Source organism: Dermacentor andersoni, chromosome 8, assembly GCF_023375885.2.
Source record: "Dermacentor andersoni chromosome 8, qqDerAnde1_hic_scaffold, whole genome shotgun sequence".
In the NCBI taxonomy this organism is placed as follows: Eukaryota; Metazoa; Arthropoda; class Arachnida; order Ixodida; family Ixodidae; genus Dermacentor; species Dermacentor andersoni.
The window spans coordinates 139424347-139445728 of NC_092821.1; the positions used below are offsets into that span (position 1 = coordinate 139424347).

At 44.9% G+C, this 21382-nt stretch overlaps 2 protein-coding genes across 2 annotated transcripts in view; one reads left to right on the top strand and one right to left on the bottom strand.

Moving 5' to 3' along the window:
* Positions 1 to 1750: 1750 nt before the first annotated feature.
* On the bottom strand, positions 1751 to 20151 carry AIMP2 (aaRS-interacting multifunctional protein 2). The gene is made up of 7 exons (XM_072284131.1): positions 19998 to 20151; positions 10642 to 11220; positions 10205 to 10458; positions 8732 to 8884; positions 6463 to 6742; positions 3963 to 4035; positions 1751 to 2660 (listed from the first exon to the last, which is right to left on the bottom strand). The coding sequence occupies exons 1-7, from the start codon at positions 20149 to 20151 to the stop codon at positions 2324 to 2326; spliced, it is 1830 nt and encodes a 609-aa protein (XP_072140232.1). The 3' UTR covers positions 1751 to 2323.
* E(bx) (nucleosome-remodeling factor subunit NURF301 E(bx)) overlaps positions 9364 to 21382 on the top strand; it is a 54643-nt gene continuing 42624 nt past the window's right edge. The window contains exons 1-4 of the mRNA XM_050173897.3: positions 9364 to 11236; positions 17995 to 18116; positions 19805 to 20013; positions 21052 to 21170. Coding sequence (XP_050029854.2) covers positions 10115 to 11236; positions 17995 to 18116; positions 19805 to 20013; positions 21052 to 21170 — 1572 coding nt within the window. The 5' untranslated portion in view covers positions 9364 to 10114. The remainder of the gene's footprint in view (positions 11237 to 17994; positions 18117 to 19804; positions 20014 to 21051; positions 21171 to 21382) is intronic.

Genomic DNA, 21382 nt, shown 5'->3' on the forward strand with positions numbered 1-21382 from the left:
TTTGCAGGAGAAAGGACGTTTACAACGTACTTATAAACTTAGCAGGAGGTATCCGCAATAGCGTCAGGGAGGTGGGGTGCCTGGTGAAATTTTCATGATAGGGGATGAAACACTAAACATGAATCGCTATATCTCAGACTTCTCTGTACAGTGCTTATAAAGCGGAAAGCGAACAGCAATGAACGCCTTTCACGTACGTGCGACATGTAACCGCTCAGTAGCTGGTTCGTAAGCATGAAGAAGTTCCAAGTGCACATTTTGGAGTGTGAACTAAGCCAGTGTTACAAATGCAGATGAAACTGGAAATAAAACAATGCATCGGGGCAGTTTTGGAATTGTCCGCATTGAGCACTTTACATACACCTCTTCGCACTCGCCTGCGAGTCATCACTGCATCCACGGCACATGCCATACGAGGCTACGTGAAGTTGCGTTTCCATTCAAGCAAAAGGTGCAAACACCAAGTTGGAAATAAAATGCACGTGCACACACCTTGCACAGCACTGAAGCGAAAAGATTCAAGAGAACTTGAGCATAGGTTCGAACAAGTGCAACGGATCTGCTGCAATTGTTTGTCCAGTAAAGTCAATTAACTATTGCTGCTTATAGTGACTGAGTGAAAATAACACACAGGTTAAAAAAAAAGTTTACTTGCAAGTTATTTGCAATCTAGGACCACACGACTGCCAAAACTAATCGAAAGTGCTTTCCAACCAAGTGTTCTTTCTTGTTCACGATCAACTTATCTGTGGCCACACGCTTGCTCCATAACATTATTAGCTTTACCAATGCATTTATGTAGTGTTGCCTTTAAGATTTAACCATACTGTACATCTGCAGGAGGGGGTGTGGGCACATGAGGAAGTGAAAGTCTCAAGCACTGTCTACAGTACAGTGCAATACAATGTTGATTACTTTGCACAGGTGGTGTTGCTCAGTGCACACCAGAGTTGCGGATCACGCTGTGCTTAACTGTTAAATGTGCAAGACGACTACAGCTGTGCTTCGCATCGTTAGTTTGCATTGTAGTCACAGTACTTAACCATTTTTGGAGCCGAGGGAAGGCACCTCCCCCCCCCCTCCTCATATTACGTTAATGCAAATGCGGCAGCATTAGTGGGAGCGATGAAGCTATGATTGAGTACTCGCTTCCCAACTGACAGTGCCCATCATTCAGGGCACAAACTTTAATCATCATGCGGCAGTCTTTGCCACAGAATGCATCAGCCTGTAACAGTGCTCAGACTGTTGGAGTAAGCGCTTGCCTGATTATTCCCTCTGAAGAGGCTGGTCGAGCACATTAGGACAGCAAGCCTCACCTTTTATTGCATTTAAATCCACAAGTGAAGTGTTCCGAACAAAGGAAAAAAAAAATAAGCCGCACACATACTGTGACCCACCTTTTCAGCTGCTGCCATCCTAACTTCAGTCTAGCTGAAATGAGACATTCACCAAGCCGACATCAGCACTTCAAAGCCATATTTCGGCATTTCGGGGTCCGAATTCCTTCTTGCCACATTCAAGGATGCTTGCACTTTTGAACAACAGGAAGTCCAGTGCCATGCCCCATTTGAGCGACAGGCTTCCCGTCAATGCACTTGGGAACTATGCAATGTGAAAACAATGTCGATGGAAGGTACACCGCTCTTCCGCTCACATTCACTTTCCATGCTGACTGAAAGTGATGCTCTCAAAAGTGGTCCACCAAGATTAGAGCCCCAGACCACTACACACCTATAACACTTCAACATTGTATTTCAGAATTGACTGTTTATTTCAAGATAGCTTCTTCTGCCACACGCGACGGGACACAGAGCAGTGCCTTGTGTGTTTTTGCTGTCAACATTCGCAATGAAATTTCCTCAGCAGCACTGCGTGGAAGTGTTGCAGCACCTTAACCTATTCATGTGTGTTATGTTGCTGTTCAAGTTAGGATGATGAAGAAAAAAAAAAAACAATACTGCAGCACTGGGCCCACATAATACAATTTGAGCGACAATAGTGGATGGAGGAATTGAACACAAAAGCCAACTAATACATATTATGTTACCGTTGAAGGCCAGAGAGAAAATGAGAAATTCTAATTCAAACGCAAGTCTTTTCAGGTTCAACCCATTTGCCAATTCCTTCACTGTACTTGCAATACACACAAAAAAGGCTTTCATTACCACCGAACTGTCAGTAAACCATTACTACTACCCTTTAATTAATAGCACACGGATTACACCTAAATTGAACCACAATAGTACCCAAACACATGATACCCAAATGTAAATGACGAAGTAAAGTTTCTGTTCCTAACGTTTCCACTATTTGAATTCATTCATAGATCACTTAGGACGCAGCACCCTTTGGGCAGTGCGAAGATCGGGTTCGTGCTGAGGGCCTTCAACCACTTCTTCACATTGCTGGGTGCCCCACACGCAAGGTTGGCTTGCAGCAGAGCGCTCCACAGGGCGATGTCGGCGAGGCCTGGCACCGACCCCAGGACGTAGGGCGTCCTGCCGAGCTGCGCGTTGAGAGCCTTGAGAGCGGCCTGCTGCTCTTTGTTCTTCCCGTGGATGATGCCATGGTGAGCCAACGAAAGCCAATGGTCCACCTCCGTAGCCGTTGCCGCATCTCCCGACTCGTATGAAGGGTTCAGTAGCCGTCCAAGGTACCTGCAACGCCGTTGCATCGAAAATGATTTATGAAACAGAAAAGTGGTTGTTGGAAAACACGAAACATTGAAGAGGAGGAACCTTTCCCTTTGCTGTGGCAAGGTAACGGCATAAATGCTAAACCAAGCTCACCGTTTGTCCCATATTAGCAATTACGATGTGGCTTGAAAGAAAGCTAACAATTTTTTCCCATAGCTAAACAACATGAAGAGCAAGAGCTGGTTGAACAAATTATTATTTAAGTGGATAATGCACATTGTGCACTATCCATTCCACCAGACTTCGAGCCTTTTACAAAAGTACAAGCAAACAAGCAAGTACTGCTCTCATTAAAACAAATTAAACCAGATTTGCAGCCCACAGCAATTTCCTCTCACCTATGGAGCAGACTATGAAAAGCAAACTGTGTACTTGCGAGCACTGTCGTTTGGGAATAAACTTCAATTAGATGTCTCCATAGTCTTGATTTCATTATATTGATTTCTGCTAATTAGCTACCTGCTGATGTAGAGCACAGGATATTCTAGTTTGGAACGCTTTAGTAATGTTGCCATTATTTTGCATTTTACGAGATACTTAACTGCTGACATATTTTCCGATTTACATAGTGATGACTTAATAAAATTAACACTGAATATTCAAGCCTTCTACTCAGCATAAATACTCCATAAATGTTGTGGGGACTCTTGATTCTTACGTCCCCTGATGTTTGTCTGCTCTGCACAGCATCTCCGCACGACATTTTAATGGTTGGGGAGTAGGGGTCGTAGGTTACAATTGTGACAACAGGTGGTGCGAGTGTCCCGATGCTAGCACCACCTGGCACCAAGATAACTCCGGCGCAGGAATTCGAACTTGCTTTTCTCTCGTCGGATTCGGGATGGTGTCCTGCACACTTATGGGGCACTCGTTGGAGCCCTCTGGGAGATGAGCCCGTGGGGGGCTTCACGTGCGACTTTGGAGAAGGGCACTGTCACGGGCGACCACAATAACTCCATGTGTGAAACTGCACCCATGAATGACTTGGGTGTTGATGTTTGCAGGAATCTTAGGGTACTCGGGCGTCGATGCCTGGGCACATCGGACACGTTGGTTCATTGTATAGAAGGTGCAATAAATGCCCTTCCCGACTGCACCACTGTGTGCTGTGCTCCACAGAGCCGGTGAGACCCCGCACCGTAGAGCTCGGTGCTCAGGGACTTCCTCCTATATGACTTGGTAAAATTAATAAACTGAAGCCAGAGACATGAGCCAGTGTTAATGGCTGCCCTCTTTGAATCGCTCCAAGCGCATTCTACTCACCTGATGAGGTTAACCTCTCCCACTATGGCCGCCTGGAGCACAGGGCTCACCATGACCTCACAGTTCTGGTCCACTGCAAAGAAGAAAAGGCTAAGAATCACCAATACAGCCTTGAACTCACCGTATTCATACGATTGTAGGGTGGTCACAATTATAAAGTGAGAGTGCCTGTTGGGTGAACCAAGAAAAATAACTTAAGTACACACACTAATATAAACCCTTTTTTGCTGGCTAGTTCGTTCACTGTAGACAAATGGTGCTTGCGCCGCGCCCAACCATTTGATGCCTCAACCCCAGTTGCTTTCCCTCCACAGCGATTTTATTCATGTGTGTTCCGAAAGAGGTGGAATGCAAAAAGACTCCTCTACCCAGCTTTAGGTGCATGTTAAGAATACCCAATGGTTGAAATGAATATGGAGCCCCAGCAGTACTGCGTCCCTCATAGTCCACTGTGTAGTTTGAGAACGCTGAACACTTTTTTTCCCCAGAATATTTTAAATTCGGTGTATGCATACAAACTTTAGTAAGGCTGCTTTCTTGTGTGCAGATTGACAACTGTGGCATTCTCACAATAATCTCTGTACTAAAACCTCGTCAGCTCGCAGTGTTCTGTGTTTGTAGCGGAGAACCACAGAGAAGCACAACCTTGCTTTACTCTAGCTACTGCCCTCCTACGTTTTCGTTGTCCTTGCTTCGTTGTGCCACAAGTTGCGGAATTAATGTCAAACTGCCATCCAACTTGAGCCAAAGTTGCCACAAAACTATGATGGCCAGATAGCACAGCAAATTTAGTAGGCACACGCTCATGTTTGTAAATATTATTTATTTTCTGGTCTTCACTAACGTCCGCCCCATTCACTGGAACTCACTGACATTCACAGTCACATATGAGGTATAAGTGCATTTGTATTTGTAAGAAATTATGCCAATGAATGAGTAGGGTTTACACACGCTACGTAAGGATGTTTGAAGCTGAACATTTCATCACAAGCAACAACGTAAAATGAGTGACGAACAATGTTGCATATCTTTTCTAAGGTACTAGAAAAGTCTTAAAATTTGGAAGACACTTAAGCTTCACCTTCAAGAATGGAACGTGACAGGATTCAAAGATCCCAGACTTTCTCACAACTGAAATAGTAACTTAGCGCGATACAAACCACAGAGACAAGAAAGGTGGACAAAGACAAGCGCTACACTCATAAATGTTTAATGGAAGGATAGAATCGTACATACATACCCTCTTGTCATGCATGCGCATGCCAAGCAAAAGAGAACAGGCACGTGTTCGTCAAAGTTAAGTCACGCTTCAATCTGTCACATTCTATGATTCCCACGCTTCCCGGAAACTGCAGCTTATGTAACCGTAATGTTCTCCTGGAAACGCAGGCCGCGAACGCTATGCACGAAGTCAAGCTTCCTGGCTTTTCCTTTTTTTTTTTTTTCAGCTGGAAAAGGGGTTCGTGTTTGAGTTTCTCCATAACAGAATTATGCTTTCTCATATATTCATATTACAATCCGATACTATCACGTCTGCAGGTTGCGCGTAAGCCATACTTTACGAATTTTCTGATGCATTTTACTTTGAGAAATGCAATTAGTTCAGCAACACCTATGCGCCACACACAGGGCCTGCGTGGATCGGGATGATTTTTATCATATGGACATCGCTGCCGGCACTGACACCGAATTTTCTGCAACACGAGGCCCTTAATGCTATCGCATTTAAGTTTGGAGCATGCCACAAGCGAATTTAGTCTAATTGATGCATTCACGTGTGATCACATAGAAAATAAATAATGTAATGACATTTCAACAAAATATGACAGTAAGTTAAAAACATGAAAACCTGCTGCTTCCAAGCCATCGCTTCTAAATAAAGATTAAAAAAGAAAAATGGTGCGCGACTGACAGCAATCACGATTTAATACAGTGACTGAACGTGTACGTACCACTGTGTCTTGGAAAACAATGTCTAGCCCCACAGCGTACAATGCTCACACCATTTGGACAAAGCGCAATTTGCTCCCTTCTCATATTTGAGCATGCTTAGCCACAAATTGGTACAGTTCTTGATTACAAAATTTTTTTTCCCCCAGTAAAGAACACGTGAACTCTAACCATATGTTATTTCACTTCATAAGAAAAGCAAATTTGAGTGGAAATATCACAAAAACGGCCCAGAATACCTGCAGTCTAGAATTTATTTATTCAAGATACATTAAAATGGGAGGATGCTAAAACTCGGTGGCTACTGACTTCGCTTTTCGCTTTCTTTCGGGGCGACTTTCGTACAAAGTGAAGTTATAGTTCAAGATTTCATTCAAGCGTAAGCGGTTTATTAAAATCGTCGAAATTTGAAAATCATTTTTTTAAATGCCACTTTTATTTTGTACCATATCACCCCGGTTAAAGTCAAAGACATGGTCTACCATTCTGCCTAAAAAAAGAAAGGACGCTGCATTGTTTGAGCGTCCAACAAGTTACAAGGCCAGCTCACCCTGCTTCCAGACCAGAGTGAGGGCGAGGTCATGAGACATGCGCGATTCCGCCCAAGGTCCACCGTCGGCACCGGCGGCCAGGAAGGAGAGGTGCGCAGGCAGGGTGCCCACGGAAGAATGCGTGTGGCATGCGAACAGCACCCGCATATGCTGCGACAGCAGACGACGCAGTGGCCAGAGGCTCCACGGAGGGTGATCGGGCGATGCGCTCACTACGATGTCCACGAGGGAGTTGCTTCTCTTGCCGACTGGCATCACCACTCTTGCTGGCACCGTTGCCTGCGGTTTGCCAGTAAGACTGTCACGTTTCAGTGATGCTGCATGACGCAGTGAGCTGAAGAGTTCAAGTTTACTCCTCAAACATATAAGCAAGACATATATGTGCACAAAAGATCAACTGCCTAGGGAAGACTCAAGTTTCAGTGATGCGGAGCAACTGCAGTAAGAAAATAGACACCCTCTGAAGATGCTTCTGTGGGGAATAGAGCGATTTGCTCGATGACCGTACACGGTACATAAAGATACGACTAAGAAATGGGAGCACCGACCAGACGGGATTCCGTCAAACCCTGAATTTTAAATAAAATTATAATCTGGACGTGTACATCAGTTTGTGATTGCCTGAGTCAATCGGCGTTTGTGAATTGGCACCGTGGAACATTGCAATCAAGCAAACGAAACACCGTACGTGCGTCCACAGTGACTTCTTGCTGTCGTAGCTGGCATGTATGAAGTTGCATTTCTGTTACACTTCTATTTCTGTAGTAAAAAAAAAAAAAAACATGGAAGACATTGACTAACTGATGGAGTTTAGTTACAAGGTTTCCCGAAGGCTGCTAGAGATGCCTCAGTGGAGACCACTTTGACTGCCGGCAATTTTAATGCATGCATGCATTACTCGGTACTCACGTGATTGCACACAGGAAACTGTGTAACGTGCAGTCACATGGGTGACGTGCCAGGCAGGCATGTAATCGTTATGTTGCAAAACACAGTGCAGTTGAGCAGCTTTATAGCCATTTAATTAACAATTAGTGCTTATGCATGTCGTTTCCCTTCGGTCTTGTCCTTTGTTTCTGTACTACGAAGTTACATTACCAAATACAAGCTAGCCTGATTTGTTAACTAACAGCTTCACTTCAAGTAAATTTCAACGTGTTTAACTTCTGTGCCCGATGGCTTTACATGGAGGAACTTGCCATAGGAGGGTTTAAATGTTGACTGGTCAATCCAACTAGATTGCTCAAGCGACGTTACATGAAGTGATACTTCATAGAGCTTGGTGCATTAAACTGAACAAAGAAGCTGGCACGTACACAATTGAAAAGTAAAGAGCTGTCTTTGTTTCAAACATGAGCAAGACATTTGCAGCATGTTTTGGTCGAGTGCTCCATACAAAGAAGTGCATTCTTTTTTTCTTCTCGTCCTAGATGTGCATTAAACTGGGCAATAATACGAGTTGGCATCAAATCTCTCATACTGTTTCTCATGCTGGAAAAGTTCTTAAGGTTACCAGAGAAAACTACGCAAGGAACTGTCTACTGGGTTGGAATGTCAGAAGCAGTCTACCCTCAACGAATATGCGTCACACCAATATATGATCGGAGCTGGCGAAGAGCAAATAAATGTGCATATTAAAGAGTAAATGCAGGCAACCAGGCAATCTAATGGCATGCTCAATCAGTATAACTAAGAAAACATGCGCTAACAAAGGGTTCCCAGTCTGTAAGCACACAGTCCGTCTCATATTGGAATGTATTGCAGCAGTTTAAACAGTAATTTTCATCTGTGCTTTTGCGTCTTGAAATACAAGCGAGTACAATACTGCATACTTACAGCGCGATAACAAATTCAATGACCGATCGCTCGATCAGCCAACAACGCGGCTTAACTTTTAATGCGTTACTATACTACTAGCTGCTACAGTGCCGAGAAGCTGATTACGCCAAACTACCTACCATGTTATCGTGCAAGAGGATGCATACGGAGATGAAAAAATTCACCAAAATGTCCCAACAGCGTGAACGTACACGTGAGCAACCATGCCCGTTATATAATTGAAGTAATAAAAAAAAACCAATTTTCCTATGAGTAAAAGGCAGTGCGATGTGACAAAACCTGCTTGTATACGATCTGTACACAACGATCTCGACACGGTGGGCAACAGATGATGCAATAGTCGCAGGTGGTACATGCAAACTAAACTAACGTGTTTGCAGTGTAACACGTGCCCGCGCTAGAACAAGTTCAACGTCCCGTCACGCTTACCGAACTAACTGCTTCGCCAGGGTTGGCCTGTTTGGAAGGTGGCTTGCCCTTGACGCTCTCCACCAGCTCCCTCAAATGGTTCAACCTCTCCAGCAGCTGTTGTTGCCGGTGTTCCAGCTCAGCTACCATGTCCCCCGCGTCGTCGATAGGCATCTAGTTTAAAAAAACAAGCACGCACACACGTGATCTCGTCAATATTTTCTTAAACTACCATGCTGAATTGAAGTTACGTCAAACAACTTTTATCAGATGCTTCCGGTAAAAAGCCGCAGATCGTAAACGAAGGAACGTCGTTACTTGCATCGGGGTCCTCTAAACGTGGTCCGAGCTGGTAACTGTGTTCACAACCCCCCCACTTCAAGCGGATGTATTTATAGACAAACGGTCTGCTATTTATACAACGATCTGGGCGAGACGCCTCTCGTCACTCCCGGCTATCTACGCAGCAAACATTACCACGCGTCAACGAAGATAAGGCACGTTATAGCAGACACGCGAATGCAGGAAGTAAACACAATTCGTAGCCGCTGCCAACGTGGTAGCGTTAGCTAACGTTGACACAGCAGCTGCCACTTACCCCGCCGTTCGGGACGTTGGCGGCGCACGTTTCACCGTACACATTTGCCACCCTGTACATGCAATTAGGGAGTTCGACGGCGTTAATTTCTTCGTAGATCGGCGTAACTCGGTACATGCAAGCCACCGGCGCGGAAGCCATGTTTAAAGAGCTAAGAGAAGTTGTGTCAGCGCATTGACAGGTGGCGCGAGTTTTCCCGCCTGTTTGAAAGGCGCGCTCTGATTGGCTAAGGTGGCCATTATTTTCGGATACCAGAAGGATTGCTTTTTTAATGGCCGATCTCGTTTGCATCGCAATTCCGGCCCGGTTGATTAAAGCCTTTCCTTCTGACGGCTGGTCCGAAGGTACGGCCGTCACTGCAAACGCGGAGATTAGTTCGTGCGACGATCTTTCGCATTTTGAAACGGCTATGGCGGCTGCCAGTCTGGGCCAATCAGAAGCCAGCCTGGCGCCGAGAGGGGTAACGCAATATGTCGAACAACAGAGCCGTGTGTCGCGGTCGCTTGATCGATTTTGTGCCTGTGTGACGCGCAATTTTGCCAAACGGCATGGTGGTTGTGTGATTTGTGCGTTCGGACGGTGCGTGTGAACACCTGGTACCCACAGCGAGCACGGATGCAAAAACGGCGAAACGACGTTGTCAATGTATAGGTCACGTGATCCCAGCGGCGGTAATGGCGGCTCGCAAAATGTAGGCCCAGTATGGACCGTTTGCAGGAAAATACCGAGCCCCAGGTAAATAGCGGCCCCGCCCCGGGCCGAAGAAAGCTTCCCTAGCGGGTTTAGGACGATACTGAGTCCTTGCGATGTCCTCGCGGGGCCGTAGGGGCCGCGGGCGACCGCCCAAGTCGGCGGTACTCTCGCATAGGCCTAGCTTGCTCAAGAAGCCTCGCTACCTGTACGCTGGCTCCAGCGCCCAGAGCTCGCGCCTGGGACTTCACTTGCGCCAGTACGAGAACAGCACGCCGCAGCCCCAGCTCAAGCAGAGGCTCCGCGAAAAATCGCAGAAGGTTCGTTCTTTCATTCAGACCGTCCTCGGAGGCGGCGACGAGGAGGACAATGACTTGGAGCCCCCTCCGTCCAGCGGCGACGAGAGCGACTACCAGCGCGCCGAGGACGAAGAAGACGACGACGACGGCTCGGTGGCCAGCTACGAGTCGGACGACGTGAGCGTGTACTCGCAGAGCAGTTACAGCACCATCTCGAGCTCGACTCCCGCCAAGCGCAAATGGACCTCGTCCTCGCGGAGGGCGCACAGCCCCGTGTTCCTGCAGGAGCGCGAGCTGCCTGCGCTGGCGCTGCCCAAGAGCTCGGAGGACCTAATCCTGCCCACGTGCCACATCATGCGCGCCCTGAGCATCTACGAGACGCTGCGGCACTTCAGGAACATTCTGCGGCTCACGCCGTTCCGATTCGAGGACTTCTGCGTCGCCCTGATGTCGGACGAGCAGTCGGCGCTCCTGTCCGAGGCGCACATCGCGCTGCTGCGCGCCATCCTGCGCGAGGAGGAGGCGGCAGGCACTCAGTTCGGGCCGCAGGACCTCAAGGACAGCATCAATGTGCACCTGTACATGGTGGACGCGGTGACGTGGCCCGCGGTGTTGCGCATGTACCTGACGAGCGACCCCGAGTACCGGCCCATGCTCGCCGCGCTCGAACGATGCGAGTACCCGTTCACCGCGGTGGCGAGCAAGCTGAACGTGCTCGAGTTTCTGTGCGACCAGTTCCTGACCACGGCGCAGGCGCGCGAGGACATCACCAGCGAAGGCGTGGCCAAACACGACGATCACTGCCGAGTTTGCCACAAGCTGGGCGACCTTCTGTGCTGCGAGACTTGCCCGGCCGTCTATCACCTGGCCTGCCTCGACCCGCCTCTCGAGGACGTTCCCACCGAAGACTGGATCTGCACCGTCTGTCAGGCCAACCAGGTATTATATAGAATGACGCAGCAAGGTGTCCCCACCCCGCTTCGCCTTTTCGCGTGTGAATTGCTGATGATCGGCTGCGAGAGTCGATTTGAAATGTGTGCCTGATTCGGTGTGTGTTGACGCCGATGAGCTGTTGATGCTGATGGCTCAAGTGAGGTGTTTGCGAGGGCTGGTGTCGAGTTCTTTTCTTTCTTTTTTGCACAATGCTTAGAAACCGGCCAACCCCCGTTTTGATTCGCATTTATTGCTTGTTGAGTGTCCCCGAGCAGGCTTTTCCGACATGGGTGTCGTGGATGATTTTTTGACAGTTGGTTTAAGATGCCTGCAGGTGTTGTCAATGTTGCTGAGTGTTTGAAACCTTCCAACTTGTTTATTCTTTCCCACGAACTGTGTAAAATCGGTGGCAGTTTCATTTGTGTGTGTCTGAGATGGTGACCTCTCGGATTTTGCTAGTTTGTTGGTGAGAGGTCTCAGGGGAGCTGTCTAGATTCTACAGATGTTTAGGTCTCACGAACTGAAAGTGATGTAGAAGGTGCAATATGTTCACGATCACGCTGTTGATGACGACAGACATTAGCGAGGGCATTATTTGATCTGTGCTTGCTGGAAAAGGCAGATATATATATATATATATATATATATATTTAGTGGGTGCAGTGTGCCGTCAGCAGCGGGCAATGCGAGTGCTAGTGCATTTGAAAATTGAGTAGATGGAATTTATTTGGTTACTTTATGCAACAGCTGCGTCATGATTGCAACAATCTGTACAAAAGGTGGAGAAAGCTACCTTCATTGCGCAGGTTGGGTTATACACATGCTGCAATCACTACAAATTGGGTGTCATTAACGTACTTCTTATGCATAGGTAGATAAATTAAGATGAGGGCAATTTCTAGGGTGTATGCAGTAGCGCATGTAAGGTCTGAATGATGCGACATCTTTGTTTGCCCAGGAAATGGCTCACTTTGTGAGCACGCATTCTGCTTAATTGCATAGTGCTGGCCTTTCACAATGTCTCATCCATTTAACTTGTCATTTAACCATCTTCTTTTCTGTTGCAAGGCTAGGCAGACACAACACATTCTCAATTATAAAGCCACCTAAGAATTTGTGTAAGCTACAAAGAAACATAAGCTGACTGATGCAGGGCCCCGGTCAGGCAAATGCAACCTCGCCGGAGGATGTTTACATCTGAGAATGCCGACTCATTAAATGCACTCAAAAAGACAAACATTGAATGAAGTAAAACTAAAGTATTAGTTTTGCGAAGTGAAAGTATAATTATTACCAGGAAAGTATATTTTATTAGTGAGGTGATGCAAGTTTTGTGATAGTATTGGTGTCACGATTGCGAAGAAATTGAAGCAGGTCCTGATGATGTCCTGTTATATCAAAAAGAGTACGATAGCATTTTCCTAACCATCAGACTGTGTTGTTTGACATCTCGCAACTTTCTCCAAACACAGAGTGCAATGGTACGCATGTGAGAGAATGTTTAAGAAGCACGGTAAACAGTACACAACTGCTTATACCGTGTTAGAATAGTAAGAGCAAGCATAGTTTAACAAATTTATTGGTTCTACAGGACCTGCTGTATCCGCATCTTTGTTCTTTTTAACTTGCGAGTGAACTGCTTCTTTGTACTGTGTTTGTAGGAGCTTGTTGCACGCTCCTGCATCACACCTCTCGAAACGAGGTCGATAGCAGCAGGCAGAACAGTTTCTTGCTGTAAAACAAACACCGAAGTATTCGCAGTGCTTGTAGTGTGTGACTAGCTAGACCTAGTGTTTGCTTTCACGGCTTCAATTAATGCTGCGCTGTGTAGTTTTACGTTTCTAAAAGAATGACCCACCTTCATTTTGTTAAGCTTTCGGGATCAGCCACGTCGTGTCTGTGTGTGCAGAAATGGTTTATAGTGCTCAAATAGGGCCCCACTTGCCTAACTGGCTAGTTGCCAGCTTGTCAAGGAAATCCAAGCCTGCTTTTGCTGTAAATCACTTTCATTGTGTGACACAGATGTGAGGAGGCCATGTCATTATTACTATTAAAAATAATAGGTTTTTTTGTTGTTGTCATGGGACTGAATGTTTATTGCATGAGGAAGTTCCTGATCTCCCAAACAGCTTTGAAGTGATTTTTTTTTTTGTTAATGGTGTAGCAGATGGGAGCATTTCATGTGAAACACTAATGGCTCATGAACTTTCAAAATTGACAATAAGTTACCCAAGCTGTTGTGCTGTGGGCTTTCAGTTGTTCTTACACAGCGAGATAATGTTGCATTGAAAGAATCATCACCATACTTGGCCTGCTTTGCAAACTGAAATTGGGAACTCCATCATGTCTGTGACCAGAACAGACTTGGCAGCATTTTGCAACGTTTTGTAAAAATGCGAGGTGCAAATTGCTCTGAGCATGTCATATTGGACATTGGTGGCTTAGTTTCTAGGGGCTCCCCTTACATGTTGAGTGAAAAGCAGCAGTATTCTGTGGCATTTTGCGTGGCCATTGTGCTTGCAAGCAGTCCATGAAAGGTGACAGGGGACCCATTTTTTTAGCCACGGTTGCACTTTCTGACTCTCTAAGTAGCTGCAAACACAAGATAAAAACGATGCGATTCTGGGCCTGACAAGGGCTGCACCCGCCTGTCAGCTGCTTTTTATCTTTGCGTCTGGACGCGTGCGCATTTCCAGGTGGTTGCTGCTACGGCGTCATCACCTTCCACTCGCCTCTCTCTGCTTCGTCCTTAGCGTCTGGGTAGGGTGTCTGGCTCCCTGATGATACAAATGCAGAATGCAAGCAGCCTTGATGTTGCATTTTCCACCGGAAACCTTTAGTTCCCACTTTAAGACATGCTTGTAAAATTGCTCCAGTAGACGCTGCGATAAGTCTATGGAAACAAAACTATACTATAGGTCCTGGCAGTTTGACAAGAATTACACCTTGGGCCTCTTCGATTATCCATACCCGACACTCCCGGACTGCCCAAGATGCTGCATAGTTGATCGGCCGAAGTAACTGACTCGTGGAGTCCGGGACTGTCATGGAGGGATAACCGAAGAGGCCCATTGACTATCCGTGACCCGTGCCTGATGATTTCCAGCTGCCCCTGTTTTGCATCTGCTTACTCCATTCTGTGCCTGCATATTTCCTAGCTTCGTCGCGCCACCTAATTCCCTGGCATCCACGACTGCGCTTCCCCTTACTTGGCACCCGTACTGTAACCCTATTGAACCAACCAGTTATCTGCCCTACACATTCAATGGCGTGCTTCCCTGCCTTGTTCCTAACCTAATATGAACTTTGTAGTTCATACTGCCCTCCAACCGCCCGACTTTCCTCCTCGTTTAATTTCTGACCCTCATTTTGCTTGTACTTTGACAAAAGCTCCTTCTATCTCTTAATGTTATACCTGTCGTTTCTCGTTCCATTCTAATTACATGCACAAGAACACTTGGAATACCGAAACGTTCATATAAGAACTTTTCCAATGGGGGCGCATGCAAAAGTAATTTTAAACTGTCTGCTCATGTTGGGTGAAGTTTGTAGGTATGTTGTGAAGAAGTAACAGCAGGCTTCAGAATGCATTAAAAAAAATAGAAAAAAAAACCATTATATTGTCAATTTGTCTTACTTGTGTGGCCTTGGACTATGAGAGCAAAACATTTCACAACCTATTAAATCTTGCAAAACAGTTAGCATTGTGTATTTTAACCTTGTATTTAATTGTGCTTGTCAATCTATACAGCATTGTGGTTTTAATGGAGCATTGAGGTGAGAGTTCGGGTTTGTTTCGCTTTATGCATCTCATCAAGGTTTGAGAGTTAATATTTATAGTCTTAAAATCTCGACTATCAAAAGTTGCAATGTTCTAAACCATGTACAGTAAAAAAAAATGCAGCAAATAACTTTTTTTACAAAGGGGCTTGGTGTTACTCGGTATCTTAAATGGAAAAAGCTTGCACCATTGTGCAGATCTTGCGTACTCAGAAGCCACTAAATGAAACCAATTTTGTCACCATACAACTTTTACGCAGTCTTGTGATACCTATCTATCATTGATTGAAGGGAAAGGTTGTCGTTACAGTAGGCAGCCTTGTAGTGAACTGACTTTCTTTGCTACATGAAAATAACTGCTGCTCTTTAGGTAGCAGCAGCATTCTTTTGCTCATTGTTTTTGCACAGGGATGTCCCAGTGTGCCCAAAAGTTATTCTCATTTTGAATGTTAATTGGCTTTACGTTTCCTGGTGTTGTTTAGGTTCCCGTAGCAGAGGCCTAAAGTAAAAAAGAAAAATGAATTCCAATGCGGAAGGTAACAGGATGCATTTGGGAAGCCACTGCAGCGCAAGTACTGTAATATTGTGACATTAAGGGTCTTTGTTAGATGTCCCTTTCGACACTGTTGCAGGTAGCAGCTGGCCTGCAATTGGATTTCTTGCCTGAAATAAGATACTTAAAATTTCAAACCTAGTACTGTAAAAGGTTTAGTAAACACATGTTGTTTATATTAAGTTCAACTTCGTTGTTCTAAAGAAAGTTCTTATATATATATTTTTTTTCGTTATTGTATTGAAATACACGGTACATCGCTCGGCACATCAGTGGTAAATTAGATCTAAGAGCGTTAGTTTCCTTAGGTTTGAAAATTACATAAGAAAAAGACGGTTGAGCTTAATTATGATTGCTATTCAATTCAAGTTTATTACGTACATTAGAAATGATACATAGTTGTGCACGTACAGAAGAAGGTCCCGAGGTTTAATCACTGTTAGCGGGACTTCCTGTGCAAGTAAAATGAGTAGAACTACAAAGCAAGAAAAAGCGAATAAAACGAATGAGAGCATATATATTACAAAAGAAAAATGCATGTATATGTGCATCAGTAATGTTCACTGGCCGATAAGATTATTTAGAGTTTAGAAAAGAGAAATTGTTTCACGTTTTTCTTAAACATTTGCGAGGAGGATACGGATTACACATGAGTGTGTAAAATATTCCAAAATGTTACTGAAGAAATAAGCAAAGTGGATCAACCATAATTAGTACGGATACTAGGCAAAAGTAAGTTGCGATGGGTAGCGAAGCGAGTGCAATTAGGATTAGAGAGCACATCTTGCAGGAAAATGACTATAGTGAGGTCGTGGTTATAAATTTTAAAGAATATAATGCCTATACTATAAAAATAAAGGCTGGACAAAGGCAGTACATTCAGATGAACAAAAATGGGATACGAAGGTTATGTCTACATTGTGTAGTTGCTGAGTGTACCTACCAAAGCGGCTCTGTGCCTACTGTGATCTGCAGCTACACCTCAGGTTGTGGTTCCATTTCTAGTTCCTGCAGCAGTGTTCTGACGCTGCCGGAGTGTACTTATATTTAGGTGATGTTAATGGGACCACCTTTATTTGAAGCCTGAAAGAACACATTAGAATAAGTGAAGTGCTTCCAAGAAATACATTACTGAAAGAACTCTTGGCACTTTGCCAAGAATAATAACACACGGACAAGAAACAAGAAATGGGGACGTCATGAGTGCAAACTTGTTTGTGTTTTCACTGAAAGGCATGTTACTTAACCAAAACATCTCATTCAAGTGCCACCGGGTGGCAAAAAAAAAACACATATCTGATAGCAAAAAAAAAAAAGAAAGAAAGAAAAGGTTATCAAACAACCTCACCAAAACCGTGCAAGCAAAGAACGCTTTACTCATACACAAATTCTTCTTCAGTCGACAAAATAGACAGCTGACTGACTTTGGGCTCATGCCATCCATTTGTTCCCTCTTGTGTGCATGCTACTTTAAGCACTGCACAGTATATATTAATACCAATTTTCCCAGCTGCCAGGTCTGTCAGTTGCAGCGTGCTTACTGCTGCGCCAGGAACACTGTTCCATAGACACCTGGCACTACTCATGCAAAATCTCGCAGAAGTGAAAGTACTTCCGAAAGTCATGGCCCAAGGATAGTACCTTGTGGTAGCGAATTCCCTGTCAGGACATGAGGCACCTATGCTGTTCGTCTTGGCCGTATGACATAATAGATAGCCATCTCTCATATTTTTACACATAATAAAACCACCTGGATAACTAAATGTTATTTTTTTAACACTTTTCCCCATTAATTTAATAGCCATTTAAGGCTGCTAAGGAAATGTGAATTCCTGAAAAAGCAAGCTTTTTGCAGAAATTTTTTATTTAAGGGTGAAGTTCTATAGATATTCTCTCCTTTGTTTATCTTTGTCCTTTGATACTGCCTCACATGCTGGTGCACCGACCACCATGGATACCCCCTCTCAGTAGAGAGTATGACTAGACAATAACAGAAATAAAAGAGAAAAATTCTTGCGGAATATTGACATTGGTCTGGGAGACGAACTTCAGGCCCCCCTGCCTTACCAGGGAGAATCTTTTTAATAGTTGAGCTAGGCTGTAGCCTAGCGGATGGCAGCATGATAGTGAAATAATCAACTTGCAACCTGATAAACTGGAACAATGGTTGACTAAATAGGCTCTGTAGAAATCCACAGGGAGGAGGAAGTTTTTTTGAAAAAGTAAATTTTAAAGGGAAATGAAGCCTTCTTTGGCTTATCGATTTTCAAAAGATCTCATTTGCTTGACACTTTTTCTGCAGCACCAACCTGTGAGCTTTTACCATAAAATTTTGTTCGCGTGTTTGTTTGTTCACTTTATCTGCTTTCACCTTGATCTTTGTTTCTCTGTATGTTTGCCTGCTTCATTGTTTGTACAATGATGTTTGCAGGTGTCCGGGGTCACAGACTGTATATCAGACATCGAAAAAGGAGGCCTGCTCAGTCGACAAGAATGCCTGGGTCTCGATCGGCATGGCAGAAAGTACTGGTTTCTGTGTCGAAGGATCTTTGTGTGAGTAGCTTGCATTTTGCGATTTTGCCGGGTTGACGTTCTTGCAGTGGTCCTATTGAAATGTGTGACTGTGCAACTGAAGAATCCACAGCTTCTGATTCGTCTGTTGATACTGACTTTGTTGCTACTTAACGGCCAACTCCAAAGAAGTCTCTAGGCTGCATAAGGAGCCTAGTTTTAGATAGTTCATATACAGAGCTGGTCTGCATGCAAAATTTTTCGTTTGAAATATGGGTGGACATGTCTCTAAAAGCTTGCAAAGTTGGACGTTTTTGATACTGAAACTGAAAAAAAAGAAAAAAAATGTTGCCATTACCTCTCATTGGAACTTGTTGCACGGCTCTCCTCATTATCACCTCTGAAATTAGGCGGCCCCCACAGCGGGCTGAAAAGTCTCGGAGGTGACGTACTTAGACTTGAATCATATCTGAAAACTACCTGATGCAGATTGTCTGCTTAGGTGCTTTTTAAAGGCTGCTAAGTCGACATGCGAGTGTGGTTGTGGTTAACTTGAACACAAAAACAGTGTGTGTGTGTGTGATCATTTGCCACGGGTTGTAGCGTCCGAAATGGAAGCCTTAGGATAAAAATGTGCAAAAGCATCTTGTATCTAAGCTGTGAATTGGCCATGCTTTTTACTGCTTATTTCAAGTACTGTTAGCCAAGGGATCAAATATCTTTGTAATATTTTGATTGAATGGGCATGCAGCAATAACTTCTACTGTGTTTTTTAATACTTCAAGCCATTTCAGGAATACTTTGCACGTTTTATTACCTTCTGTCGTGCACTGATGATCACGAAAGGTATCCTCAGCACTGAGCTTTCTGTGCTAATGCAGGAAGGTGTGTAAATTGTAAATGTTTCATGTTTAGGGTTTTATTGAACTTTCTGTTGACTCATCGAGGGTGGTCAGTCTTCTTGCCAAAATAGAGTAAGCCCTGTGTTCAGTCTCTTTATTGATGCCTATTCCATGTAGATATGTTTTGTACCCTGTCCGGCTTTCCTGACATAGGTAGCACCCCCACTTCTTATCCCCCTCCCGTTACGCACGGTTTCCGTTACAATGCTAGGCAGTGTCTGTAATAGTGAGACAAAAATGTATGCCTTTTCTAATTTTGTCCTCGAAAAGGTCGCCTGTAGTGCGCACTACGAGTGTCTATATTAACAAGGCACAAATGCATGGCCACCAACTGGTCCGTAATGTTCGTATAATTTTTTCCGTATTGTGGGGTGTCCGTATTAATGTGACATGACCGTATTGGGCTACAAGAGCTGTTACATACAATGAAGGGTCAAGGGCTGCTGTTTTGCTAATTTGTTGGCAGAGGAAATCAAAGTGTAATTCCTTTCTTCTTACATCAAGTGAAGAAATCTCATTAGAGTTAATTAGTTTTGGCTGGCAAATTGAACATAGAGCATTCACTGAACAGAAACCTAACAGCCAGGTTAAATTTGTTCGAGTCTTTGGGAAGCCATTGTAGCGCAAATAAAACACACGAAGAATGGAAGACCGGACACCACGGGTGCTACAATGGCTCCACCAAGTATCAACCAACTTGGCAAAGCAAAAGTTTATTTTCGGTCAAGAGTGTTGATATATCGCTTTGACTATGGGGTTCCAAGACCCCTTAACTCGGTGACTTGCCTTGCAACATGTAAATGTGAAAACTTGGGACTTGCGTTTCAGGGAAGGGGAGAACAACGAGGCGTTCTACTACTCTACGCCAGCGCAGCTGGAGGAGCTCCTCGACGTGCTCGACGCGGAAGATCTGGAGCTGGACTTGTGTCGGACCATCGCCGAATTCCGCGACGAGATTGTCCGGCACATGGAGCTCACCGAGAAGCTCACAAACTCGTCCAAGGGAAATCGGAAAACCTACCTGGACTCTGAGAATGGTACCTTGCATCTGCCCGTCTTGAAGCAAAGCTTTTCTTTGGCTCCTCCCGGCACTTGGCATGGACACCTGTCTGGCTGAGTAAACTGGGCCGGTATGGGAGGTAGTGTAACCAAAGGTCCCGACTTGGTGGGCTCATTCTGATAGCAGGGGCAGTATTCTTGAGCAATCTCTTTTGGGCACACAATCAATTGTGCGAGATTATGCTTGACTGGGCGCTGGTCACATTGGTGTTATATGCTCAACAGCGTATCTGGCGCTTTGCGAAGCTCGCCATCTTTGCACAGTGCCGGGAGCACGTTCAGCCGCATGTTCGCACGCGTCCTGCGCTGAGTCGCACAAAAGTGATAGTACCCTCAAAAGTGATTGCCCTAGAATAGTGTCCCAGTGCACAATGTGTTTCCTTGCCAGTGTATTAATGAAGATTGAAAGGAGGGCCTATGCATTAACCAACGCAGCTAACCAGTACCTGTACCCAGTGACACATCTGAGCTGTCACTTCTTGACAATTGTCCTCCAGTGGTTTCTTCCCAATCATTATCGAGCTTGTGCAGCTCTCGTGTTTCGTAGTTTTACTGGAAGAATGTTTCTTCCTATTTCTTTTTTTTTTTTTCATTTTTGTAATGCTGAGCAAGGCAGACATGACCACAAGGCTGTCATAAAGACTGTCGGTGAACCTCAAACTTCAATAAACACTGAGTTAAGCTATGTGGACAATGGTGTTGGGTGCATCAGGCTGTAAACAGCATTACATTTGATGAAGGGTCAAGGGCTAGTGTATTGCTAATTATCAGGCAGGGGAGTACAAAATGCAATTTTTTTTTTCACATTCCTTCAAGTGAAGGAATGTCATGGTACTCCATTTCACACATAGCAGGCAACGACGTGAGGACCAGTCGATAGACTTCTCTTGATAGCACATGCAAGAAAGAAATGGAGGGTCACATGTGTAACATTAAGTGCTGTACCTTTATGTGGCAAAATATGATGAAATTTTTACACAGAAGGCGTCACAGATGTGAACCCAATTTCCTTGCAGCCACTCTGGTCAAGGTGCAGGCAGAGCGAGCAGCACGGAGAGCCAAGGAGGAAGAGGAGAGGAAACAGCGGGAGGCCCAGGAGGCCGAGGAACGGCGGCGGTTGGAAGAAGAGAATGCGGTGAGTCTCGTCTGGAGAGTTAGCGCAGTTCACGTACACAGGATCATCTCAGTGGAGGAACAGGATCTGCATTCACGAGACTTCTCATGTATAGATCATTTCCTCGTTAGCCAGAGTCTGCTTGGGAATTTACTCACTGGCCAGCATTTGCTAAAGCATTTCCTGATTGGCCACAGTCTTTGTTAGAGCATTTGCTCACTGGCCAGTGTTTT